The sequence below is a fragment of the Anneissia japonica genome, unplaced genomic scaffold, assembly GCF_011630105.1.
Source record: "Anneissia japonica isolate Jap-2015-1 unplaced genomic scaffold, ASM1163010v1 scaffold211_len1577895_cov191, whole genome shotgun sequence".
NCBI lineage: Eukaryota > Metazoa > Echinodermata > Crinoidea > Comatulida > Comatulidae > Anneissia > Anneissia japonica.
The window spans coordinates 1,395,351-1,422,924 of record NW_022711099.1 but is presented as its reverse complement, the minus strand read 5'-3'; the positions used below and the strand labels follow the sequence as shown (position 1 = coordinate 1,422,924).

General features: G+C 34.3%; 2 protein-coding genes across 3 annotated transcripts; both read right to left on the bottom strand.

Moving 5' to 3' along the window:
• Window positions 1-208: 208 nt before the first annotated feature.
• LOC117107251 (protein Mdm4-like) lies at window positions 209-12,971 on the bottom strand. 2 transcript variants are annotated; one of them, XM_033248876.1, is made up of 12 exons: window positions 12,817-12,971; window positions 11,817-11,961; window positions 9,406-9,480; window positions 9,009-9,142; window positions 8,634-8,689; window positions 7,690-7,763; window positions 7,264-7,351; window positions 6,967-7,157; window positions 4,326-4,469; window positions 3,731-3,823; window positions 2,589-2,757; window positions 209-2,028 (listed from the first exon to the last, which is right to left on the bottom strand). In XM_033248876.1, the coding sequence occupies exons 2-12, from the start codon at window positions 11,946-11,948 to the stop codon at window positions 1,421-1,423; spliced, it is 1,764 nt and encodes a 587-aa protein (XP_033104767.1). In that variant the 5' UTR covers window positions 11,949-11,961; window positions 12,817-12,971; the 3' UTR covers window positions 209-1,420. The 2 variants fall into 2 exon arrangements, with proteins under 2 accessions (XP_033104767.1, XP_033104766.1); XM_033248875.1 differs by lacking the exon at window positions 12,817-12,971 and adding an exon at window positions 12,533-12,684.
• Window positions 12,972-15,034: 2,063 nt separating this feature from the next.
• Window positions 15,035-26,449, bottom strand: LOC117107272 (G1/S-specific cyclin-D2-like). Its single transcript, XM_033248900.1, has 5 exons — window positions 26,006-26,449; window positions 25,146-25,361; window positions 24,379-24,538; window positions 22,342-22,487; window positions 15,035-17,469 (listed from the first exon to the last, which is right to left on the bottom strand). Exons 1-5 carry the CDS (start codon window positions 26,207-26,209, stop codon window positions 17,305-17,307), a joined length of 891 nt encoding a protein of 296 aa, XP_033104791.1. The 5' UTR covers window positions 26,210-26,449; the 3' UTR covers window positions 15,035-17,304.
• Between the last annotated feature and the right edge of the window lie 1,125 nt (window positions 26,450-27,574).

Genomic DNA, 27,574 nt, shown 5'->3' with positions numbered 1-27,574 from the left:
TTTTTCCGAGATTACGATTTTTTCGTGGTGGCAGGTGTGCTAATTGGCCAAAAATTAAATTTATTCTTATTCGAAATCATCATTATTGGCAGGCGGTGGGTTTGCTAAACAAGATATAAAAAAATCTCGCCTTATTAATTAGAAGTGAAATCATTGCAAGTCTACATATTGGGATTTCATAAATTAAATAAAAAGAAACAAAAATTGCTTAGTTTCCTTATTGCATAATTTAATGTATCCAAATTTATATCATAGTGAAATACTGTAATTAAATGTTTTCTATGGTCTACAACTTTCCTTGTTGCCTGTTTAACAGTTCTGAAAATTTGGGTGAATATAAATCTACCAAAAACAAAACATTTCTAATAATCAACAATCAATTAATAATTGGCTTCCTATATTTAGTGCACATCATCAATTCAAATTCCAAACAAACTTCAGTATATCTGTTCATTAATCATACAACTTCACTAAAGGAAATAAAAATATATAATTTATACAGTATATGTATTTCTATTAAAATATCATTTAATTTACATACAGGTGTATGGGCCAATTCTTTGGTTCGTTGACGAGGGAGATTGATACAAACAAAGACAATTCTACGATAATGTTGGATAGTCTAATGGGCCTACGTTTAGAATCCCACTTGATACCTATAGGCAAATTAATTGACCATTAGTTCAACCAGTAAAATTTTAATTGTTTAATTTTTTAAATATAATAATAAACATGTTCAGCTGCAACATTGAAAGCAAAACGATGACAAGCCTAAAACCGGCTTTTAACCTCACAACAGAAATCATATAATAAATAATAACATATATTATAATTTAATATATTTGGTAAATTTTATGTGCTGTTCAGATGCAATTATCTGCATACAAAATATCTTGCACTTTAATGGATATACAGTGTTCTCATAAAATAATGTACACAATTAAGTAATTTTACATATACATTTTAAACCAACCAGTACCAGTACATTCTAAATAAGGCACTTAACTGCATATACTAAAGCATGGCAACCAATCAACAATAAACAATGCATGTTGTCATTCTATAGTTAAATAACCTATTATACAATAAAATATCCAATTAAAATAATTACATTGCAACATACACTGAACTACAGTAGGTTTTTTGACAATAACAGTGGCGGATCAAGGAATTCGAAAAAAGAGGGGCCCAGCAAGGGGGGTTTTCACAGATAGTGTCCACCCAGCTCAGCACCACTATAGCAGCTGGGGCCGAGGACAAGAAAATTTATGATGGCTCTAGAGGGCCAGAAATGGCACTCCAAGACTTAAATTTGATTATAATTTTTTTTTTTTTCATTTTTTATTCTCATAATTTTGAAAAATTTAGGGGAACCCGCCACTCAATAATATTGCAAAAGACATTCACTCAAGATAAAGGATCAGAGCAAGTAGTTTTTGATGACATGCTGGATTTTCCGCCGGCAAACAGGACATGGTTTTCCGTGCCGTCTCAATTTCTTAGCGCAAGAATAACAGCATACCTGATGTCCACTTTTCCCATGTATTATACTTGCGTTCTTAGTCCTACTTTCACAAAGCATGCACAAGTCGTTTGGACTAACAGCTTTTTTAACTGAGGGGGCTTCCTCTGTGCTCACAGGACATAATGACGTCTTGCCTATTCCTCCGTCATCGCTAGGTGTATGTCTTCCAACAGAAAAAAACTCTGAGTTCCCAGGCTCAAGACGTGAATTGCTTGCACTACCTACAGGAGTAGGCTCTCGTCGACTAAATCTTGACTGCTTTCCTTTAAGTACACGCACAGTACTTGGTGCACTTTCCGGGTCCTCTAACAGGACAGTATCTGATGAACTAATAGGGGATTTCGGGCGAGTTCCTATCCCAGCTTCATCCTCCCCTTCTTCGTCAACGTTGGTTTTAGCTTTGTCATCATCACTGCTGCTTGGGCCCTTCTCTAAACCATCACAGTTGTCATTAGACACGAGTAGATTATTCCGAATGCTTTCATGAGGGAGTCGCATATCACCTGAAGAAAATACATATGAAATTAATTAGAAAACACCTTTATCTTTAAATATTATGTAAAAGTATTGAAATAACTATTGGAAATTGAGAAAAATCATAGCCGTCGGATGCATTTTAAAAGTTGTCCGGGCATTATAAAAGTGTGGGTGGGGGATGGTTATATTTAGTGGGGTCTGAGTGCATATCCACCCCAACAACCCCCATGGTGAACAACCTTTTGTGGCTACTCCTTCCTCAAGGGGCAGCCACAAAGATTTAAAAGCAGTGGCGGATCTAGGAAGTTGAAATAGAGGGGGCTGGAGAGGGACTTTCACAGGTGGAGGGTATACTACCTCACCAGCACCACCATGGTTGGGGCTGAGGTAAAAAAATTTATGATTAAAGCACCATGGATGAAAAAAATGGTTTTTAAAAAATTGTCGCTAAACTGTTGCTACAGTGTTTTTACTGCAATCACTACACTACAAAGCTGTCCCTGATGCACTCAGGCCAGGTGTTTCGATTTATCACACCACAGCATTAGTGTGTTGCAATTTTATGGAAAACAGGTTTTCAACTTACTCGGTGCTGAGAGAGATCTACTGAGACTGCGTCGTTGTGACATCAACCGTTCCATTAAAGTTAACCGTTTTTCATCTGCCAACCAACCTTTACGCAAAGCCCAGCACCCCATGCAGTAGCCATGGATTGGTGGGTTGGTGGTATTGCATTCATTACACTCCCATTTATCCTACATGACAAACAGAAAGAGTGTAATATTGGACCCTTGGTCAGCCCAATTATTAAAAACCTATAAATGTTAATCCAGGCACTCATTGTGTCTGACGGTTGTCGGTCGATGCAATTCTATACAGAATGCCACAACAAGTGCGCAATAGATCGATTCGAATGATGATCCGTTCAGACAGCCACCGACAATAAGTAAACGGTGTTCCGTCGTCTAGCGCTCAGAGGGAGTGGAGTAGAATTCGTTGGCTGATAGTCATACGGCGTAGTAAGTGCCGGGCTTTAGAAACCAATGAATACATTACTAATGCAGATCTTTAAACACACCCAGAGGTGACGGAACAAGGGGTGCTGTGTTATATGGAGAGTAATGTGTGAAATGGTCTGCAGTCAGTTGGTTGTTAACATGCACCAGTGATGTTGGAGTCACAGCAGTACAGTATTATGTAGCCCTAATGCATGAATAAAGTTCGGGGTTTGTCGGGTAGTTATGATTATTGTACATTTTAAGTGCTCCCTAAATGCATAAGTGTAAGCTAAATTACGGTGATTAATTTAATCAGCGAAGATATGGAGACAATTATTTTGAAGCTCCCTCTTTCCAAGAGGGAATGCATATGCTTTGTGAAAATGAGTACGCCGCGGTACTCATTTTCACAAAGAAACACACACAACTGGTTAGCTAACAATATGCCAATGTAATTACACCTGGGAAGGAAGGTTTTTTTTTTAAAGTTTTTATTAAATTAAGTACTGAAGTTGAATTAAAATTATTAGGGACTATTGCACAATAAAGGGAGGACATTTAGCTTTCTGAAAAAAAAAATTGTCATTAATACATCACCAATTGGCCTCGCAACTCAGTATTCAAAAAGGTCTTAGGTTTAAATCTTGAAGGAGACAAACAATTTTCTTACATTTACTATCATCTACATTTCAGTGCCTGTAAACTCTTTTCAGATTACTAGAGAACTTACTCGTTCTGATATTTCTGTATCAATACTATCCGTATCACTATCCACATCTCCGAATATCGACTCATTTTCTTCTACTTCAACCTCAAATATTGCCTGAAAATTCAAAAATGTTTTGCAGATAGAGAAATTCAAATATATGGCATATTTTTATCACTTAAATGATAAAATCATGATTGAGGCAGCAGCAGTTCTTTGTTTATTTGCACAAATACACAGAGAAGTGGTTTGACGCAGGAGGAACATTTTGGTTACCCCACTGTGAGATCTGAACCTATTTGTATTTGTTCTATGATGTAGAGTAATAGGCTAGTGGACTAAAGAGTATAATTAAGGCAGACTTAAGCATCCAGAAGTATGAGTAAATCACAATTTAAATCCTCCGCTGTGCACTTTACTTGTGCTCCTTCTCTCCACCCAAAAGAGTATATGGGTACCTGGTGAGGTTGCCTGTAACTTTGTCGACACAGCAGCAACATTTAAGAATGTGGACACAATGATCAGGAATTTAAAAAGTGCTTCATAACAAAAAGGAAAAGTGCTATAATATAAACTCACAACAAAATAACAATTAAAATGTTCCACCTCAATGTCTTACCTCTGTGAGAGCACTGTCTACAGAACTTTCAACACTTCTGTAGCTTTCACTGGATATTTCTGATTCAATTTCAAATTCTAGTTGGTCTTCTTCCAGAAACCAAAGATCATCAGAAGAATTTGCTACCACAGCTGTTGCTTTATCCTGTCAAAAAAAAAATTGCATTAGAATAACACATTAAAAGGACCTGTTTTATAAGTATAGGAAATTGTTATTTATTTACTGTGATTATTTATGATGACTTTTAAGGCCAAGTCAGACTCTGTCGCACGACTCATCCTAATGCGATTTGTTGTCGCATTGAGTTGGTGTGAGTTAAACGCTGACGTGAAAATTTTGCATCGGGGCAGTGAGTCATAGAATATTAAACATGTAATGATGATTAGACGATGCTGGTGGTAATAATGAAATGAGTAATAATAATGATTCATGGTAAGTTTAAGTGTATTTAATTATCAACATTTTATATACCTGCTGTCTCTTATACACATCTTTTTTTTTTAAAAGTTTTTATTAAATTAAGTACTGAACCGGAGGGCGTACGTAAATCGGGGGATTCGTAAAATAGAGTTTGGGTTAAATTTGTGGTAACCTTTGACCTAAAATGTACGTAACGCTCATTAAACGTATGTATGAACGAACGATGTTACCTAGGCTATACCTTGCCTCTAGCTAGGCCTACGAATAAAACGATCCAAAACAACCATTTGTTTAGTGTTTTTATTCATCACTTTATGATGTCATAATAAAGTGTTCAAATAAAACCATGTGTCTAGTGTATTAATTCATCACTTTATATCTTTTATTTAACTAAAGAACATGAAAATGTTGTAAGATTACCTATACGACAAAGGTATAACTTGGGAATTCCCCTTCATGCCTATTCTAAACAACAGAGCTGTGGTGTTGTCTGGGCCTGTTAAGACAAACTAAAACCATGTGCGCTGCACTGGGCGAGCCAACCAATTAGCGTTTGTGTACGTGAGACAGCAGCCATGTGCAATGCACTGGGCGAGCCAACCAATTAGCGTTTATGTACGAAAATATGTCTACCCAGCTTCGTGTAAAAAAATTCGACCAGACGAGATTTTCCATGGTTTTTAGCACCATCGGTAGTTGTTTATCTCACTCAATTCACATGGTTTTAGATTACAACAACCCGATATTAGACTCAATCAACATTGCTGTTTAATGAAAATACGTTGCATTATGGTTTGTTTATTGTTATAGTTTATTGTTATAGTCTTTTTACTTATGGTTGCTCTGAAAAGAGCTGTTTGTTTTGAATATTTTCGGGTTTTTGATGACGTCATCGTCGATACGAGGCGTACGTAAAACCGAGGGTTCGTATAACTGGGGTACGTAAAAACGAGGTTCTACTGTATTGTTTTATTTTATAAGTATTTTTTGATGAATAATTTTAAAACTAAATTATTGAATCCTGACTCAGTAGTCAGAATACAAACACATCTCCACATCAGCACAAATTATTCCTTTACAAAACAAATCTAAATTTGAATTTATTGACGAAGAACTTTGGGAGATAAAAAAAATATAAAATTTCACATCGAAGGGGGCCTAGGCCGAATCCCCTAGGCGCCTCGCCGCGTTCAGTCACCCATTCCCCACTACGCACTGTACAGTGAATAGCCTAACCTACCTCCCGATGTAAAATCCATAATTAATCATTTTCTGCCTAGCCGTCCAATGTCGTGCGAAAATTGCGTATTGTGTATTTAAAAAATCTAGAAGATTTCAAAAAAATATATGAAAAAATACGAAAAATTACGATAATATAGGCCGACTTGGTATCAAAATTTTCCTTATTTTCTCATCTGTTTCAACGTGTAGAGGGCACAGGTCCCCGAAAAACAGAAAGTTGAAAAGTTCAACGGTCATGTTCAGGGTTCGTTTTTCATTTTTGTAAACACACAAGATGGCGTCAAGCGTAATTGATAGCACATGCTTTGCTTTCAGCCACAAAAAATCAATTTTACGAGGAAATATGTTGATATAATAACCAAATCTGGTACAGTATGTATTTTGAAAATATATTTATAGTATGAAAGTGTCAGAATAGTTATTTTCTGAAAATAAAGTGTGTTTTTAATGCGGGCCTCGGGGTTAAAAGGTTAAGGCGAAAATACTGCCGCTAAGGGGAAATTTTAATGACGTTAAGGAGAAATATAGACAAGGGATTTTTCACCCTATGAGTTAGTTAGGAGTAGTGTATATATATATATATATATATATAAATATATATATAAATTTTGATGTAACATTACTGTGTTTCCTACTTCCTTTTGATAACAATTTGATATATAAATTTGTTGTGTAATCTAAATCGTGATGTAATTTAATTGATGTCTTTGTATTTTTACGATTTTCTGACGACAGCCTAAAAACGGGATGAGTTGTACAACGCTGTCTGAGTTGGGCTATAATGTCAGATTCCTGCTTTACAATGAGTGAACACTATGTTTTGTTGTTATGTACATTGCCAGGTAGGACCTACTGAAAAACAATTACAAAAGTTGCAGATGTATGCAAAAATTGCAAAGGCGTATATAATGCAATGTGTGTTACGATGAATTATTAACATAAATGACATATAAGATAATTTGCATCTTAATTTCCTCACCTGGACACTGTGTTGGTCTGTGCTTACAGAAGTAACATCATCACGGGGATACTTTTTAGCATACCATGGAACTACAATCTCTTTTTCGTCCTCGCTAACTGACACACTGTGAACAGAACGCTTCTTTGAAGATTTACTATCCATGGAATCAGAACGTGTCCTCTTTCCCACTGTATGCGGCTTGGATGGAACTAAAGAAATGGAAATATTTACAATTACCTATCCAATCAACTGATTTTGAAACTTACAGCCTCGGAATATAGGCCATGCCGGTTACTACTTAAGTCTTTGTCTCACCTATTTTAATCGGGGCATCACATTCGTCAGCAGCAGACGCTACGGCACTTGGCTCAACATTACTACCTGATGCACTACCTGAGGTTAGCTACATTTTAAAAATATGTCATTAATGTTTAAAAGAACATGGAGAACTAAGATAAAAAAATTCTTAAGACACAGGGACCACAAAAGCAGTCTATATTTGGAGGTGGTCTTTAACTGGAGGGGTCTTTAATTAGAGAAAGACCTGCAAAAGTAATTGGTAGAATGTGACAAGATACTAAATAATTATGCAAGCTACAAGTACAACCACTGTATGCAAATAATTATGATAAAATACTGTGTAATTAGAATTTCAGCAAAGGTTTTATTGTTTATTTGTATGGGCACCACATAAATAGAGTATGTATTGTTAAATGAGGCAATCAAAAAGAATCTGCTCACCCAATGGCTATGTTGCAAGGTATAGTAATACTGTTTATCCTGCTGCTGCAATCCTCCCTGTTGCACAACACTTGCTAAAGATAAACACAGAAACAAAAATGTTCATTAATAAATTCATTCTTTAAATATACTGTAGTTTACAAAGAAGACATATTGAAGGTGTTTGTAGTTATTATGGTATTTAAATTGCATTGTTTGTTAGCAAACTCAGTGATGAATCAGAAATTAAAGCTGGAGTAAAGCCCTATCCAAACTATCAAATTTTATTTGACAAAAACATGTGACATCTAAATACGGTCATGATGATACACCATGACCATATATGGCAAAGGCAAGCCAAACCAGTCACTCAACGCAAACATTGACTTTTGAGTTGTTAATACAAGGCTAAAGAGTAAAATAAGAATTATAAAATGGTAAAAAATCATTCAAATCTGACATTTCCTTATGAAGTTACAGTACAAAAATTTAGATGTACATGTGTTTAAAGCAAAATATATGAGAAGTCAGCCTTCAAAGTTTATGATTTTGAGCATTTCTCACATAGAAACTATCATCGAATCTTTAAAAAATGTTGTTATAACATTGAAAATGTGGAAAATATGTTGTTTTAACATTGAAAATGTGGAAAATTAAAGCATAGCATGACGTGTAGATAAATAAAGGTTAGTTTAGTGCAATAAAATAGATTTTTTAAAAAATGACATTCCAGCATATTTTGGCCATTTTCTCCGAAATGTGATTGGCGAAGAGTGACTGGTTTGGCTTGTCTTTGCCACATATATAGGCATATCATGACTATATATGGGCATACAACAGCTTTTTGTCAAATTAAATTGGATAATCTGTACAGGGCTTAAGTAGATAAAGACTACGGCAATAGTATGAACACACCTTCTGTGATTAAAGATAAAAAGACGAGATGAATAATCTTATTTACTGACCTTTATCCTTGTCCCGTTGCCCCGAAACAACGTCAACATTAGCAAATATTAGCTTTCTGTAAAGTAACAACCAAAAAGATATATCTTTATAATATTAATATCAACAAAAATGTAGTCCTAAATTTGATTTGATGAAATTATTTACATATATTATCATTGATTTTGCTGGGAGAATCTCTTATAAAATAATTATTTAATTTCAATACCGTAGCACATGTCCATCTAATTGTTTCAATTTCATGTTCCAAAGCTGAATTTTTAAGCAAATTGTGAAGAGTGGTTTACTTTCAATTCAAATCGATTATCAACAGCGAGTCTTAGCAGAAATACTATGGAAAAGCTAAAGCATTCTTCTATGCAAAACATGCTACGTACTTTGCATCTTTAATGGTGAACATTTTAACACCAAATACAACTCCAAGTGGATCTTTTTCACAGTAAACCATCCTTGGGTCAACTGGATCATAAAGCTTCAAACCTTCTATGTACTTAATCAAAAACTGGAGAATCTAAAAAATACAAATTAAGCCAAGTATTACTTCTACTGTACTATTGAAAAATAATACTGTCAAAAAAAACACGAAACACTGTATTAGTTGATTATCAGTAATTGCATGTAATGGTACACAAAACACATTTCAATCATTAATAATTATTCTTCAAAATTAGCAATTTTAATGAAATGTTACATTTTATGTGTTCTTTTTCAACAGAATACTTGACATATGAAATGCATACAATAATAGTAATTCATGTCATGTTAAAAACCAACCTGCTGAGATGTGAAAACAGTCCCCTTTGCACCAACAGTTGCAAGAAGTTTTAAGAATGCTGACTTGGGCCTCACCTACAACACAGAAACCATAGCTTGAAAGTTTAATTTTCTAAATAGTTTAAACAATGTAATGATTACATTTTATACTCAACTAACCAATTGACCAATGTCCAGGGTTCTCACCAGCATGTTAAGAATGGTGGTCGGTGACCATGCCCACCCCGACCCCCGGGGGTGGGGTGACAGGCCTAACTCGCCACCCAAATTTTAGGCCAAACCGAAAATCGTAGTGGTAGGTGAACTAGGCCTAGCTAGGAAGGCCTATTCAGTTCAGTAAGCCTAGGCCTAGCCCTTAACGTAGCTTCGGCCTCTAGCCTAGGCCTACAAAGTACAGGCCTAAATTGATTAATAGTATTATTTGTGACGACTTACTACTTGTAAAATATTTTCATTGTCAATATAGCAGGTACAGTTTTGAAAATGTATTACCAAATGTCGTCGCCGCTTGCAGTACTACTGTACATGAGCGTCGCATCATGCATTGTTTATTGCTGCATGCTCTAGCGACTATCGCGGATTAATATGATAATAGTACTAGGAAAGGAGAGAGAGGCTTGAGCCGCCACCCAAACAAGAAAGTACTACTTTGTTTTTAACATGTGATTGGACAGTGCGCTGGCTGCGTGTGGCGGGATCTCTAAAGATAGATTAAATTTCAGACATATCAGAGTTAACTTCGTCGTTGTTGTGTCTTATTCCTTGATTGAGTAATGTAATGTAGATAAAGCGCTATACTGCGATAAGATATTAATAATAAATAGTAATAATAATTAAAGCTGTGTGTAGAAATTGGGCGTTTAAATTTTCTGTGTATCTGGCAAGGAATTCATCTGGCATTGCCAGCAGATGAAAAAAAAAAACGTGCTCCACTGTAGATAGAGCGAAATGCATGTTGTGTAACGGACGTATCGTGGATGAGGTGTTGTGATCGGAGTTTTTAAATAAACGTTGATGATAACGCTAAAATAAAGAAGACGGAACACATACAGTACAAGTTTATAGGCCAATTGTGATTTGTTGAAGTCGTCCTAGAAATAAATAATATTACAATATTGGCAATGATGTTAAATAACTGCTATTCGTTTCGCTTGAGTGGACACGATTTGAACTGAACAAACAATGCTAGGCCTACAGGCAGAACAGTATAAGCCTACAGCTAGGCCTTAGTAACGTAGTAGGGTTTCAAATTAACGTAAACACGGAGACGTTAATTGATATCTTTGTCTTATCTAACGTAGCTAGCATGTTCATTGTCTAGACACTGAGTTGTTAATCACAACTCCCTACTGTAGTCATGTAACAAAAGTAGTTTGTTCCGTTGTTTTTCTCAACTATCAATTGCAAAAATAGTGGTGGTCAGCAGTATAGGAGTGGTGGTCGGAAATTTCGAGTGGTGGTCGGGGCCGTCCAGCGCCGACCACCGTGGTGAGAACCCTAAATGTCTATCTCAATTATTTTGAAATGTACTAATAATAGTGCTTCAAGTTCAGACAAGTTTAAATTACTTGTAACCAAGTAGTACAGTACATTCTTCTTCCTCACATTTACATAAGCATTTATCAAACCATACTTAACTTTTTATATTGCAATACCAAGTTCTTCTTTTTTGCAATCTCAAGTGAGGGCCAAAGGGCATCGTCTATTGCTATTTTACACACATTATTGCTATATTATTATTTATTTCTATTTAACCTCCACCTACCTCCAATTTGCTGAAATGGTTCTGACACACCCAAGATGGGGGTCCGACCCAAGGGGTAAACTGGAGCCTTGGTCCTAGAATAAAAATCCCCTTCAGGGGGCATAAGGAGAGTTTTTATGGTTCACAATGGCAATGGCATACACTTGAGCTTTTTGACCCCAACATTAGGAATGGGCAATCTCAATAACCTTTCAGGCAAATTTAAAATGTTTGGTCCAACAACTTTTTCATGACATCGTTAAGACATGGGGAGGCAAGTCTAGGCCTGTCTGACAGGAAAATAAAAATGTTGATATATTGTACAACTGATTATTCTAATACATAAAAAGGGTGTTTGACTAAAAACTCAGGAATTGTTAATGAGGTTTCTGAATATTTAGAAATTTGGGGCAAAAAGTTAAAAAAAAGCATGGTAAAAAGGGTGGTTACACCCCTTTTTCCCCAGTTTTTCACTATTGAAAAGGCTGTATCTCATTAACCAAATCCGCGAGTTGTACAACATCAAACATTTTTTTTCTTTTGAGTCTGCCTTAAAGGGTTTTCTGGAAATGTCATTTAGGTGCGGCGCTCCGTATTAAATCAACAATTCACTTTATCCTCTGACCCATCTTTATGCCCACTTCTGTCCTACACAATAAGTACTTACCAGTAATTTCTCATTTGGTAGTTTATGTTCTGGCTTTAGTTCTTGAGCCAATAATGTGGCCATGATGATGGTCATTGAATCATGTGATCCACTGGGTTGACTTGATGATGAAAGGCGTTGTTTTCGCCCCATGTTGATCCTGTTACTATTAAGGTAAAATTATAAACAATTAGACTTGCTGGACTGTAAAACCACGCGACTGGAAGCATAATGCATTCCCTGGTTGATAAGCCTATTTATCTGTGAAATAAGGATTGGTCTAGGCCTAGTGATCATTTTAATAACATGACAAACAATAACACACTTAATTTTCCTGGATAATAGACCGAATCGGCGGCTCGGGTAACGTGCCTTATAGGCCTAGTGGGTAATAAGGTTTGTTATGAGACAACAGTGCATTGAATATATGGCTTCGCCTTGCTGTTGATGTAAATCACATCATAGATGTTGCAAATGTTGGTTGGAATGCGAGCTCTAATTTGATAAATCATTTAAAAATGTTCCAAAATTAAATTTTTAAACACTTATCAGTTTGATTTGGTAAGGCTCCAACGAATAGTGGGAATAAAGCCTGAAGTTTTTCAAAAAAAGGTATGGTACCTTCACGATGAGCATATTCCTCCAGTGAGTCGTCCGCCGGTTGAATTGAGACACCTCTCTATCCTAGCTAGCTAGGCCTAGGCTTATTTCTAATCAAACTAAGGCCCTATGCCTACCTCATTTCAATGTCAAATTGTTGCTCCAGGCGTATAAACATGATGAGCAGCTTGTTCAGCAGCTTTTCTACAAGTGAATGTTTTCATTGAAATCATTTCCGTCATCATATCCTACAAAACCCAGGCAAGCCTGGACAACGCGAAGAACTCGCCCAAGCGTGACCCAACCGATTGGCCTTGTGTGTTGTTGTTCGAATTCCCACGTTTATTATAGGCTTTAATAAGCAAGCGCTAATAAACAATAGTACTAGACTAAAGTAAGTATATGTAGACTTCTTCCTTACCTTCAACTCATACCATTTTAAGTAAAGTTTAATACGTTCATTTTCGATATCAGACTGTTAAGAAACAAGATCATTAAAACCAAAGTTGAGCCCAACCAGCATGCAGAAACAAGCCAGAACAAGCCTGAACATGTAAATTTCGCAGGGCAAAAACGAACTTTGACCCAATGAGGGCGCTATACAAAAGCACTGGACAGAGCCATAGATAGACAGAATCCAATCAAAAATCAACTTCATGGTCGAATCAATCAAGGCTAGGTCCCGAAAATGCAAAGCATATAATTGTGGACTGGAGGTGGATGCTGTAATTATCAAGATGCAAATTTCTATTTGTTTAAAATTGCACTGTTTTAAAAAAATCTAAAATTCCAATTCCTTAATTTTTGTATTTTAAGTAAGTTAATAACTTACAATTAAAAATGTATATATTATGATCATTGAAATATCTAATGGCTTACACAAAATATTTCAATAATCATATGTCGTATATGGCCCTAACAGCAGTGAATAGGTTGATGCAACCAATGCAACACATATCGAATTAAAAATCTGACTGAAAAAAACAAATGTCCCCGTCAATTTATAGACAGTTACGGTAATTAAAAAAAGCTTCTGAAGTTCTTTGGCATCGGACTCCGTTAGAAAGTCTTAAATCAGCAAAACATTTTTTTTTCTTTTTGGAAGTTAATTACTTATTTAATCCTATCAGATGAGCTGAATTTTTAGGGTTTTCCCGAATATTTTGCAGAGAGTCTATATTTTAATGACTGATCCTCTGAACTATGCGACACAAACTGAATTTTCAGGACGCCGGTACCTGTAATAAATGCCTCATGAGAAACATAACAATTCGTCTTCCGCCCTCTCGAATACAGAAAGTACAGAAACCAAAGGTCTTTGACAGAAGCGAAGTTTCAATAAACCAGATTAAGTTTTGAAATCCGACCAGAACTTCACTCCTCAGAAAAACGGAAGATTTTTTGAAACAATGTAAACATAGCAGACCTATTTAGTAATAATAAATAATGAAAACGGTTAATTTAAAAAGTACTGTATGCATGTACGTAGTACAGAACTGCATATCCACAACGCTCCTGGTAAAAATAGACGTTGTTACCAGGCGGAAATTGGTATGGTATTATAATTGTATCCTTGCAAGTCGGAATTCCACATAAAATTTGTTTATCCTGGTTGGCTGTGGCCCAAATTACTCCTCAAAAGATATTTATTGAATAGGACCAAGTGAAACCAACCGTGTTTCGTTCTTTCATTTACCTCACACCTAAAATTGCCTTTATACCTATCTCCATACGGTAATGAATTTTGCAGAGGCATGAAGAATCTGAGAATGCCCTATCTATGGATCTTATCAAATTGATTCTCCATGATACAGGTATCCATGATGCAATAACAGCAGCAGCGCTTTATTTTTAATGAATTATTCCGGCGCGCTCTAGTGTGTCATTTTTATGGGAAAAAATGTTTTGTACTGTAGGCTTATATAGAGAATGCGTATTTGGGAAAAACTTGTAATTGCTCTTTGAAAAATGCAATGCGAAAGACTACAGTCGAGTTGATGGAGGACAAATATTAATCTAAAATCCTACCAAGGACTTTACAGAAGTTCATGGCCTATCCCTGGTGTATTTACAGATCGTGAATGTTTTGATAGTCGTGTTCATTACTGGTATCTTTTTCAGCTTAAAACTAATGAAAGTTATCCAAATGATATTAATAAAGGTTAATGTTTTTGATTAACTGATAGCCTCGGACCATCGAGCGCGAACTAAGTGGCTGAAGAAATTGCTACAGTACACTTTATGGAGTTCCTTATAAATGGGTTTGGCTGCCCTCTATTGGTCATTGTAAGTTTTGATTTTGATATGTACTGCACTGTACGGTATATTGTGTGTGTGGGTTTATTAACTGTTGAAAAGTGTAGAAGTAGGCCACGTATTAAACAAAATTGCTAATTGTCCATGTTCAAGAATGATTTGAATGTACAGTAGTTTATTTCTGTAAACAAAAGTTTGTCCACTTTCACATGGTTTTAAAAAAGTGTGTTGGGTTACTGTTTTATTAACAGTACTGTACTGTATGATCTTGTGAATTACTGCTGTACATGCATGCAAGTACTGTAGGAGTACAGTAGTAGATAATTTAGTCTTTTACGCGATACCACACTTTCTCACACTGAAAAAATATACCAACAATGCTGTACTTCAATCTTGAATTTTTTATTTCATAAGAAAATGCTTAAAAATTCACAAAATAGCAATTGACTACTAGTCAAAATGAGATTATGGCCAGTTAAAATATGACAGTTCTAAAATGTATAAAAAAAAAAAAATAAAGAAAATAAGTGTGAAATTACATTGTTATGGACAATCAAACATAATTGATACAGAAACTAAAGTTTCAAAGAGAAGATGCCAGCACCTAAAATATGTGTATCATTTATAAACGAGCGATTGCCTAATGACTTGGAACACGCGTGGAATGATATCATTTAGAATGTTAACACTGGAAATATAACACCAAGAATTGAAAACTTGGATAAAATTGGTCAAACTCTAATTTGGTCAATAGTAGTAGCTTATTCAATAACATCTGAAACTTACATCTATTAATCATGGTTATTTCAATTCCTAATCATAAATTTGTTGTATGCAATAGTTTCACAGCATAACATTTCAAGCACTAACTAAGTAAGATAAAGTGCTTATAAACTGCTTAAATTAAATACAGATGGTTTGTTTTGCATAGAATTACAAAATTCATTAAAGTTGATAATTTAACCCTGCTTAATTATTTAGAATCACTTTACTTGTTATCTATGGAACTCATTAATTTACTGGGTATATAATATAATTCTTCAAAAAGTCGTCGTAAATCTACACAGCAATTGGTTATACGATAGACTGAGCACATCAAACTTTCAAAGACAGTATATCACGCATATCTTAAGGAAACCCCAACACTGCAATTAGCTGGAATTGGTCAAGTTTCAGTTTAGCAGGATGTTCATCATAAATCAAACTAGAATATAAATTACATCTTTGGTAGCACTGATCAAACTGGGCTAGTAATCGTGGTATATGGACTGGACAAGAATGGCAGTGTTGTATGATTCTATTACGCAGGAGTAATACACGGCACTAATTTACTAGTATAATACCAATTGAACAGCTAGTTTTACTGTTTTTTAAATTTTATATTTTCATTCTTAGCATTTATACCCTGCACCCATAGCACAGGTAAAAAAAATATATATATAAAAAGAAAAATAATACAAATATACTAACAATGATTGTTAATTAATGAGGATGATAGCTTGTGTTTTCTTTGAGGTAGAATTCACATATGTCAATCATCACTCATTTATTTCATAATGGTACCCAACACTTTAGACTGGAAGACATTTTGATAATGAATTTTGATTAAAATTATACTGTCTGTATTAACCTAAATAACAATCCAAATTAAAACTAATTACTTAAATTACAATAATTTGTATATTTAATAGCTTTGTTGTAAATAGCTTTAAATTTTTCAAATTAAAACAGAAAATATATTCTCTGCCTATTACAGGACACAATCCATTTCTGTATTCTTTGCATAGAACCTTAAATTAGATATTAATTGTAATGATTTCAGTGGTAAAAATTAATGGTTTGAATGTGTCGTTTCATTTCAAGTTGACAACTTATTTGATCCTTTATAAGTAGTTAATTAAAAAAAATATTATTTGAGATTTAATCACAGACAGTATAATTTCAAGCATATCTCCACTGAGTTATTTTACAAGCAAATTCAAACGAAAAATACATTTAATTAATGTTAAAACACAAGTCGTTCAATACTTAATCCCTGTGCAATTAAATATCTTACTTCAAAATATAATAAATTTATGTTGAAAGTTTGCACCTTGTCAGATACATCGTATGAAACAAAATATATTTTAAAATAGTAAATAACAACATTCAGATATATGTGATCATTTTCACAGAATTAAAGAGTTTAATAAATAGAGAGGCGATGCAGGTGTATGACCCCTGTTAGGTCATTCCCAATACATACGTTTATTCAATACATTGCATAGTTTCGCAAACAAAAATTATGTTGCATTATTAACAATATGGCTGCGAAATTCTCTTCCGAATTCAGAACATTATCAAGAAATATTTACAGAAAAGAATTTGAATTCTGTACCCATGGTATTCCTGTTATTGCATACATATCTCTTACACTATCTCGCAGTAACCACCCACTCGCTTACACACCAAAGCAAATTAAAATAGCTACAATTTATCAAAATTCATAATCTAAACTATAAACTCGCGCACAAAAAACTGTATATATCTTGCTCACTTCAACTCATCAACTTATTAATATTCTATTTTTTAAATTTAAATATTCATTATATTAAAAAAATTTCAATGATAATGTTCAAAATTAGGAAAAGAACTACGCAGCCAACTTCTGCCTTTACGCAGAAGCAATATTCAAGAGATCGGAAATATCCTGAATATCTGTTGGTGTCGAGGGTGCTTCTTTATCATCCTGTTTTAGCATTTCTTCTTGCTGGTTACCGGACGATAAGTTTTTTGACAACAGATGCTCAATTTGTTCCTGACATTGGTGTAGATACTCCTGCAAGACAAAAATAATTGAGAACATCAAATTTATATTCAAATTGATTTAATGAAAGAATTGTACAAATTAAAAAGTTTACAGTATTTTGAGAGGACAGGTCTAGGTAAGATAACGGCATCAAGTTAAATTATGTGATAAAATTGTATGGAATAGAAATGACTAATCAATGTATTTTATATTAAATATTTCAGCAGAAGAATTTATCATATCTGCCTCTGTAACAGTAACAGTGGGATAAAGAGAAATATACGTAATATGAAATGAAGCGAAATAAATTGTTATTGAGATGATGGATAGAAGTCACAGACAGGTGATTGACCTAAAAAAATCATTTCAAATCATAATGCAAAAATTCATTTTACCCTATTTAGTCATATTCATATTTTAAATAAAAAAAAAGGTTTTCTTTGCTAAACATTAGTATCATGATCAATGGCTATACATATTATTGTTCAGATTTATAATAAAAGTAGTGATTATTAATCATAAAATAATTTGTAAAAAGTTCCATTGCTTAATTAGGCAAATGTGCAATCAACTCAACAATAAAAAACGACAACAATCAACACATTGTCACTTCACAAATCTTCAATTCGGTATCATTCAAAACTGTTGCATGGAAAAAAAGTTTATATGGGGAAGAACAAAGCAAGGGTCTATTTGGGACGGCAAATAAAAGTGTGGAGTAGATAATAACTAATCTATGCCTAGTGGGTAAGAACGCCTAACAATAACTTGTATTTAAAAGGCAGGAAGTGTTCTCCTTTCAAGCATGCATGGTACAATGGACATCGATAATCTACTATCCCCTATATAGACAGTTCATTTGCCAACTTTTGGAAAATGGAATCGGTGGAATATTAGCACTAAGTACAGGTATAAGGGAATTGGGGATGTGGATAAATACTAATACTAAAGAAACTTGCCATCTTGGTATTTAGGTGGAAAACTACTTTTTCACTTTTCTCAATAAGAAGACATTTATAACTACGCAAAATACAGGCTACTCTATTAAAACTGTCTAGAACAAGAGTTATATCCCATTTGTTATTGATGAGGAATGGTAGAGGTAAAAAAAACTTCCAGGAGAGCATCAAAGGGGACATAAACACACTCAGTAAAAAAAACCCACTAAAACTAGGTCATATGAATAGAAGAGAAGAAAGAAGTTCAAAATTGATGTGTACCACCCAGGGCTAGGCTGCCCTCCTTGCATAAAATTTGATTCTATAAAACCTGTGCCCTTGATTCTAGAGACTACCTTGATTCTACATGGTTGTCACTAGGGAGAGGAGGGCCAATGGGTCATTTGCTGTACTTGACTGAGGGGTTACGGCACAGACAATCACATGGTCTCTACAACATAACTCCCCTACTGTGTTCCTTATTTGACCTTTGGGTGACATATTATAATCAACCTGTCTGTACTATATAATTTCTCATAGCAACCTGACCACTAACAGGTTTGAGTTTAACACGCAACTTTCATAAATCAGTCAAGATGATCAAATTCCAACATGAAATACCATTCCCATCACGGATGGAACATACTAAACAAAAACATTAAAAAATATAATTAAATAATAATTTATACTAAACGGTGAACTGACAATGTAGCAAAATTAAAGACATGACAAGAAAAAAATTTTTTTTTTTAAACTTTGAAAATAAATAATCACATTCATTGCTTTTGTTAAAATACTACTTCCCAAATTACAATCTTTGACAAATCACACAAATAATCTTGAATCAAGTATTAAATTCAAAACATGCATATTTTTATTTTATACTTGAAACTAATTTTGAATGTTTTTATTTGTGTAAATCCTAGAGGAAGGCCTCATGCTGGCTTTTGGGAAATAGGAATCTAGTGATCTGCTATCTCATATCAAACCACTGCCTTCACCAGTAGTCAATCACCACTCAGTAACTAGTAATCAAAAACATCTTAGACTCATTCATCTAGCAAATGCGTATATCAATGCTGCAGGGTCTATTTCCAGAGTCACACCATGAAGGAATGTCCCGACAGTGTAGCATTCCCCTCCAGATTATAAGGACCCACTCAAGATGTATAATTCAACCGGCATTCTTTGTCTATGTCTCCAAGAATAATATAACATGGTTATGATTATGAGGTGTCACATAACAAATTCTTCAAGTGCCTGGTTGACTTGAAACAACTGTTCTTCCACCATTAAAAGAACCACCCAAAAAATTAAGTCAGCACCAGTTTTCCATCAATATTAATTTGCGCAATTTGGTTCAAACATAGCGGAAGAGCCAATGCAGTTGGAAGTATCCAGAATCACATAGAAATCTGTTAATCATTCAGAATTTAACATTTCACATATTTCCTTCCCTTTTAACTTGTGCTAGATTAAAAATGACAGGTCAAAATTCCGACAGATACCTGAGGCAGGTTAACCACCTCAACCCTAGCTGCCTCTTTCACGGCACGCGTGAGAAGAAGGAATGGAAATACCTGCTCTCTTTAAAAGCACCGGCAAATTCCAAGAAATCGGTACAGTGACCGTAACGAGCAGACTCGTCTCCGAGTAATAAGGTCTGGAGACAAGACGCCACACGGAAGTTAGATAAGCGTTGTTGAGGACAGAGTCCTCTTCGTAGGTTTAAGGAGGGATACATAGTCAGCCCAGCAGGAGATGAATTGAGAGAGAAAGTGGAAATGTCAGAGACACAGCAGTCAACAATGAAAGGTAATCTATCTTCTGTCTAGAGGCTAATAGCTTGCAAACTACCCGAGTGCGCCACCAACATATCAACTAGCTAAATAACAGGCTCAGTACAATTATGGTGGGTAACTTGATCGCAACGTCAGTTAACAAGAACATTCACAGCAAAATATTGACAGGTAGTGAAGATGGGAGGTCTTGAGGACCAAGATCGGTTCTAGGACACCACATTGAACCAATCAGAGTGCTTGCGTTACAAAGCAGGTTGTAACAATAATGTACTCAACTGTTAACTTGTGGGTGGATAAAGGTGACTTAATGATGTTACACACTAACGTTTTTTTATTTTTATTTATCCCTTCTGTTGAAACAATATTGATTGTGCAAGTGTAAGGGTAGAGTCTCATTTGATAATCAAATCAAACAAGGAAAACCCTCCAATGCTATAGGGTCAAGTGGCTAAGCTATGCTGGAAATATCACACGGATCATCAATAAATACACCCAATTGAAAGCCCTCAGCTAGGATTGCAATCCACATTCTTGTCAGCTTTTACGGTCTTTGTCTCTGTAATTCCTCTAAAATTCAACCCTAATATTTTGTACATCTTGTGAAACCCCCTTTCCAGAGCCACATAGGGAGTTAATTGAAGCATATGTTTGACATATGAACTCCAAATACCATGTTTATTTTAAATTGCTAAGCTAATTTTTAAACTTCTTTATAATTTTTATTCCTTCTTCACTTCACACATCAACAATTAATATGTTAATTACCCTCTTAAGGAATATTGTATCTGTGATGTCAAACGCAGGTTACCATACTCTGAACTCTTAACTGTTCGGATACAAGATACATGGGAAGTTTATGTTATATATTGTTCTCATACAAATGTTCAAATTTAAATAGTATTATTTTTTGGAGATAAAAAAAACTTGCATGAATGAGAAACCACCAGGGAAATGACCGGTCCCTTCAAACAGAATTTAATTCAATTCATTTTGTTAACCACAAAAATGACAGGCCTGTTCTGAATATGCCAACATCTCAACTTTTTTTTTTTATTCAACAGGTGATTGATTGCTAAAAATTCCAAAAGAATCCAGGATGGGTCTCTGGGATACTTGAGCATAACACAGCCCTTTTGAAGTACTGTATAGTATATTCAAATTGTATTTATCTTCCCCTCAAACCAAAATCAATACAGCTTCCAGAATTACAATGCAATACATTCTAAGATGTTCTGTAACAAACATCATTATACCCAATTCTGCCATAGAATTTGCCATCTAGATTATCTGTACTTATAAGGATTAATTAGTAATTTGTGAAGAGTTTAGCTTTTTGTTTAACATCATGTTTGGACATAGGTAGAAACAGAAAAAGAAAGGCTTACAAGGCCTAATCTTTGCATTTGTATGTAGTTCTAAGTTGTAATACTCTTATAAGTTAAGACTCTTTGCAAGCCTAGTCGGTATAATAGGCCAAGCCCTGTATTTTTTCCATGGGATTTTCAAATGTTAATTACAAATTTACTTGCTTATCTTTTCTATGTTCTAAAGAGGAGAACACCTTCCTTTAATCTGTATTTGGGTTAAAACACAAAGCAAATTATTCATTCCTTTGTATTATATTGACAATAACATGTTTTTCAGACAGTTTTAGGCCTACTTTGTACGTACACCACTGATACATTATTAAGAAGATCAGTAAAAAAAATAAACAATATTGACACTTGCAAACTGCAAGAACTAGCTACCTGCATTTTATGTTGAGGTAAGACAATAGAGCTTTTATGTTCTTATCAGCATTAAGCATTGTACACCTAGGAGATACTAATTACAAACACTGCTTAACAAGATACTCATATGTTGACCAACCAGCAACTTAGCATGTCTTTAAATCCATTGTTAACCAATCAATACATTCCAATACAGTAACTTGGCCAAGGATGTTAGAAGGAAAAGTGTATGGGAGAACAGCAAGGATTAGGTAGGCCCATACAATTAAATGTCTACTTTAGTACAACTTGTTTTGTATTCAATGGATAAGGGAAAATCTACTTATAGCCACGTTTCAAACCATGAAATGAAAACAAGATATCTAAAAAATGAATGCAGACTGAAAAAAAAAAAATGATACGTTATGAATAAAATAATTTATAAAAACTTACCAATTCGATTTTTGTAATTTCATATAGTCTATTCATAAGGTTAGGTATTTCGTCGTACCGCCGGACTCCGGAGCTAAGACCATTCACTGCTGCCCCCACACACCCAGCTGCTATCATTGATGGAGGGTACATAGCAAAGCTATAATCTGATGGGTGTAAAGAATACAAATGTTCAACAATTTGTGTATGGCTTACAAAAAAAAAATCTTGAAGTTTGCTACACGAAAAATAAAAATAAAAAAAAACTTGTTTGATGTGTTCATATTTATTGTGGCATAGGTTTGTATACAATACTTTAAGGCTGTTAAAAAACCTCAATAGAGTAAACATGTTTGTTTTGCAACCTCTCCTACCGCCACATAAAAACAGTGTAGTCTTTTCAACCCTATCCTGGAGGTACACCTTGAATCACCTATCCTTTTTATGGGCTTGAACTCTGCTTTGACCACAGTGTAAATTATTTCCGCTTATTATAGTATGTTTTTAATTTTATTTCCCTAATAAACATGGTTAGTTGGCACAATAGATCCAAAACATCCGTGCCACAAACAGAGAAATGTACTTAACTTCGCCTGCGAGTTAAAATGAAACATCTATACCCTACCCCCTGTCTGTATATTTAAAAGTGATTTTTACAATGGTAGGAATACTTTTGTTGATATGTTTCAAGTACAACAAACAGGTACTGTAGTTCATAACACTTGATAACAGACAGAAATTCCTGAAAATCCTGTGTAATGAACTTGCCTTGAAATAATCACATCTAAATGTTTATGCTTGATTATTATCTTCTGAAATATATACTCTTCAAATAAAAATTTCAACATTCATGGTTATAGAACAAACAAAGAAGGGGCACCAGTTATATGCCTGTTACTAGGAGGGTTTCCTATTAAAGCATTGGAATTTATAACTTAGGTCATATAAGAGATTAACAAAGGCCTTAAGAATATTTATACCAAACAAAAAGCAAACACTAAATTTGGAGAGCAATACTGGTAGACTAGTTCTTGTAGGCGAACAAAACTAATCTAATTCAGCTAAGACACTTTCATTAGCTCAATGCTCAATAGTAATTACTATTTGTTTCTTGGGACCTACATTACAAAGATCTGTTTTGCAAATTTCATTGGAACATAGCAATACTAAGTAAGTTTATTTGGGCAGTGATAGGGGATTAACAGCTCTTCCCTCAAATGAAAGAATGGCATGTCTGATCAATCTATCTAGGGTAGGTATTTTCAAGACAGACTTAACCAGACCAAGACAAATTCGATACAATGAGGAACATAATCAATAATGCATTCCAGGGCATACTGTGTTCTTTTCTCATTAAAATAATGCATCATTACCCAGAAGGGTCTCTCTGTGGTGCTATCAACTAGGCATACTTTAACCATTATCCTTGTAAATTTAAATAGATTATTATGGATAAACAGGAATAGATAAGGCTGGGTGTTTTAGACATAAACTTTAAAAACAAGTCCATTGGAAGATTTAATAAACAAAATTAAGTATACTTGAAAAGTCATGGTCTAGACACTTCAAAAGGTCTATTCGAGACACAAGTTAGGAATTTTGGTTGAAAATTTTGAGGCAATCCAAAAAATTATGACAGGAAAACGAATCAAAAATATCTTCAATCATGCCCTACAGATCCAGAAAAATTTAAACCCACTCATTATAAAATTTGGAACATGTTTGGAAGAATATGAAATTAAACCCTTCTCGATAAATCAGAACATAGATACAACAGATAAAAAGTTCTAGTTTGTAGCAGTTTCTTCAAAAAAAAAAAAATTAAGTTAATCCACCGAAATTTTAATAAAAGAATGTACAATGAATACTTACCATCAAATTGCACATTAATTTGGCCAAAAGTGTATAAAATAAAATTGCAAATTGCTTTCTTTTCACGCATAAACCACACCTTGATGGTCAACACTTCCATTTTTTTTTTTATAAAGATCATGGTATTTTATACAGGCACACACACTTATTTTTCATCAACAGAAAAAATTAAGTATGAAAACACACCTGTTACACACATTGCTATTAATGTCTGAGCATGTTTTCGGATAAGATGGGCGTAGTCAGCTTTTATCGGTAATCGATGTATTACTTGTTCCAAGAAATCATGTGGAGTTATTGCAGACAGGTCCCATTTAAGTCTCTTTAATATTAACACTTCAATATCCTGAAAGATAAAATAAAGCAAAAACATTTAGAAAAGGTAGAAAAAAAAAACATTACACAATGATGATAGTAGTTAATGTAACCCACAATTATACAGTCATAAATACAACACAATTTGACACCTGCAGTGCTATATAAAATGCGAGTGAGTTTCTACTTAAACATTACAAAAATTGGTACATATTATTGTATGAAATTGTAATAAAAAAGTGAAATGAACGATTGACATGGTAATGAAATCCAACAAATCAAAATTAGTTTTATCAATAGGTAGAAGCAAACGATTTCTCTAACCAGTTGGACATTTTATTGTCAATACTAAATTTGCTGCAATATACAACATAATTAATGTTATTACTAAGGATAAATTCAACAGGCAAAATTTCATTACAAGCAATATAATTTTTCTGAATTGAATCAACTTGTTTACTACATGTGAATGATCAATATTCATATATGCACGCGCGTTCGACATTTAATTAACTTTTTGTTACAACAATGTTCGCGCGAAATCTCGAATTATTATGTGTAAACATCTTCCTTCCTGTCACCCTTTCCATTCAATCATGGTGTTTTTTCGAAGATATGCAAAGAAAAAAAAAACTTACTAGTAATTGTTGATAACTTATTGATTTATCTGTATAGATGATTAGTTTTTCTGCCGTCAATGGCGAAGTCTCTTTTAATTTTGAAGCTAAAAACATACAAGCTGCTCCCAAAAGTTGTAACTGATTTCTGCCGAGCTTGCAAACAGCCAAGAATCTGTCCATGTAATTCATTGCAAGAGGAAACACGTCTTGTTCACATTGCTGTTCTTCACATACCTAAATAAACGAGAAAATAAGCAAACGACACATAAATACTAAGTTAGAGGATCCAAATTGACCAAGTGTCTATGAAGCGGCGGCGATGCTACATTTTCTCACGTGCAATATTTAACCTCGACGGTCCTGTCTCACAGAAGTCAATTTTTGGAAAGGTGCCAAGAAATCCAGCGCGGTTCCCGGCATCAATATCGCCAATATCAAAAGTTTCAAAAACCAGAAAAAATGTTTGAAATCATTTAAATTATTTCAAAATAGGTCATGGTAATACCACATTATAATTCTTTGTCTCTACTTGATTTGAAGATTACTCTAGATTGTTGAAGAACTAAAAATTGAAATTCAAAGTACTCTGTCTGGAATGAAAATTACCGGGTTGCCTACTAGGCCTAGTACTACAGATTTTGACTCTTGAGTGCGCGATTTTCCCACAATTTATAAAAAATATCTGTAAAATCATTATTTTGAGTCAAATCGCCGATTCCATTGGAATAAGTAGGTATTGTTCATCGCTGTTTTGTATTATTAGTAGAAAAAGGAACAATTATATTAGGAAAACAGAACAAAACACGTCATAAATATCAAGTGATAATAAGCAAAAATTGTCAACTCTAGCTTACACATACGGAAAGCACACTACTTACTTCAAGCATCCAGTCTGCAACCATTTTCCTCATATATGGTTTTAAATCTGTTTGGATGATTGTAAAATAGTCACTACTCAATGTGTATTTTTCTTCGCTACATAATAAATTGTTCAAAACTCTATCATTTAATAATACAGGATCTCGATAGCTTCGCCGAATTTTCTCTACTTCGCAACATAGCAACCCAACAGGTACTTCCATTTGATGGTAGGCAGTTAAAAACGATCTGTAATTAGTTAGGAATGGCGTAAAATTATACAGACTAAACAGCCTTTACCACTACAGATTCACTAGCTCCTAAAAAAAGGATAATAATGTTGACTGTCTGGTATGGCTAAGTCCGGTTTGGCCGACTTCAGATAGTTCGATCGAGAGCGATTTATCTTCAGTGCTTTCAGTGTGATATGCACCGGCCAACAATTTCCCAGCATCAAGTGACACGAAGTTATTGACTAGCTCATGAATAATTTATCATGAAGTTCTTGATGCGCGCAACAGTGGAGCGTCCGGTCTGAAATCAGCGAAGCAGGGAGCAGTGACCAGCCTTTCAAAATCTAATTGACACGCTTTGTTATTAATTGCGGTCATGCATATGCAAATTCGAATAAAAAAAAAATCATCACAATCAATAACAAAGCACCATGTGCTTTTTTCGCGCAATCTGAGCGAATTGGTGCGAAAAGCGAATGCCTGCACAGTAGTGTATAGTAATGCATAGTTGCTTTGTTCCGAGCAGTAAAATAATTTCTGGACAATAATTTTAAACAATGTTTTAACCATACACCTGGGAATAAGCCATTGTCAATATTTTTTAATGCTTTTAAAAAGACAGCGTTAAAATTCAGTTTTGATAGATTATTGCAGCAGATTGTGCAGCAGTAGTCCACAACCAGATGTCGACAGTCTAAAGTAAAAGCAGATGGTATAATTCATAAGCCCCATATCGCGTGCATATATTTTCTACTGTTTTTAATATTAATTAATAATATATTCAATTTCTATATTTTGCACAAATCAACTATTACCACATAATATAATAATTACAATTAGAAAAAATAAAATAGAAATGAAATAAAATAAAGTAAAATAAACTTTAAATTCGTTAGTCGAAACGCGTCCGGAAACAGTAATTTAAAAAAAAAAAATTAAATAATGAACGGAAACATCATTATTTTTGAGGGGCAAAATGTCTATAGAAAGAGGGAAGAAATTAGATTGTTTGTACCTTCTTTTTATTAGCTCAACATGTGATCCGTTTATTTAAATTATCAAAATAAGAAAAAACATATACAGGTACTAAACATCACTGATCGAAATAATAATAATAATAAAAACAAAAAAAACCACACAAGAGCAAGCCAGCAGTCTTTTTCAAAAACATAAACAATTAGGGGGAAATGGGAAAGGGCTACATTATAAGCCTACTCTCGAACACAGATAACCCCATCGAAGTCATTATCTAGTTTATGTGTATATAAACTGACGTCACTGCAAGGGTACTAATTAGCATGGTTGATAATCGACAAAACCTTTCTTTTCCCTATGCAAATACCCTTGTAAGCCGCT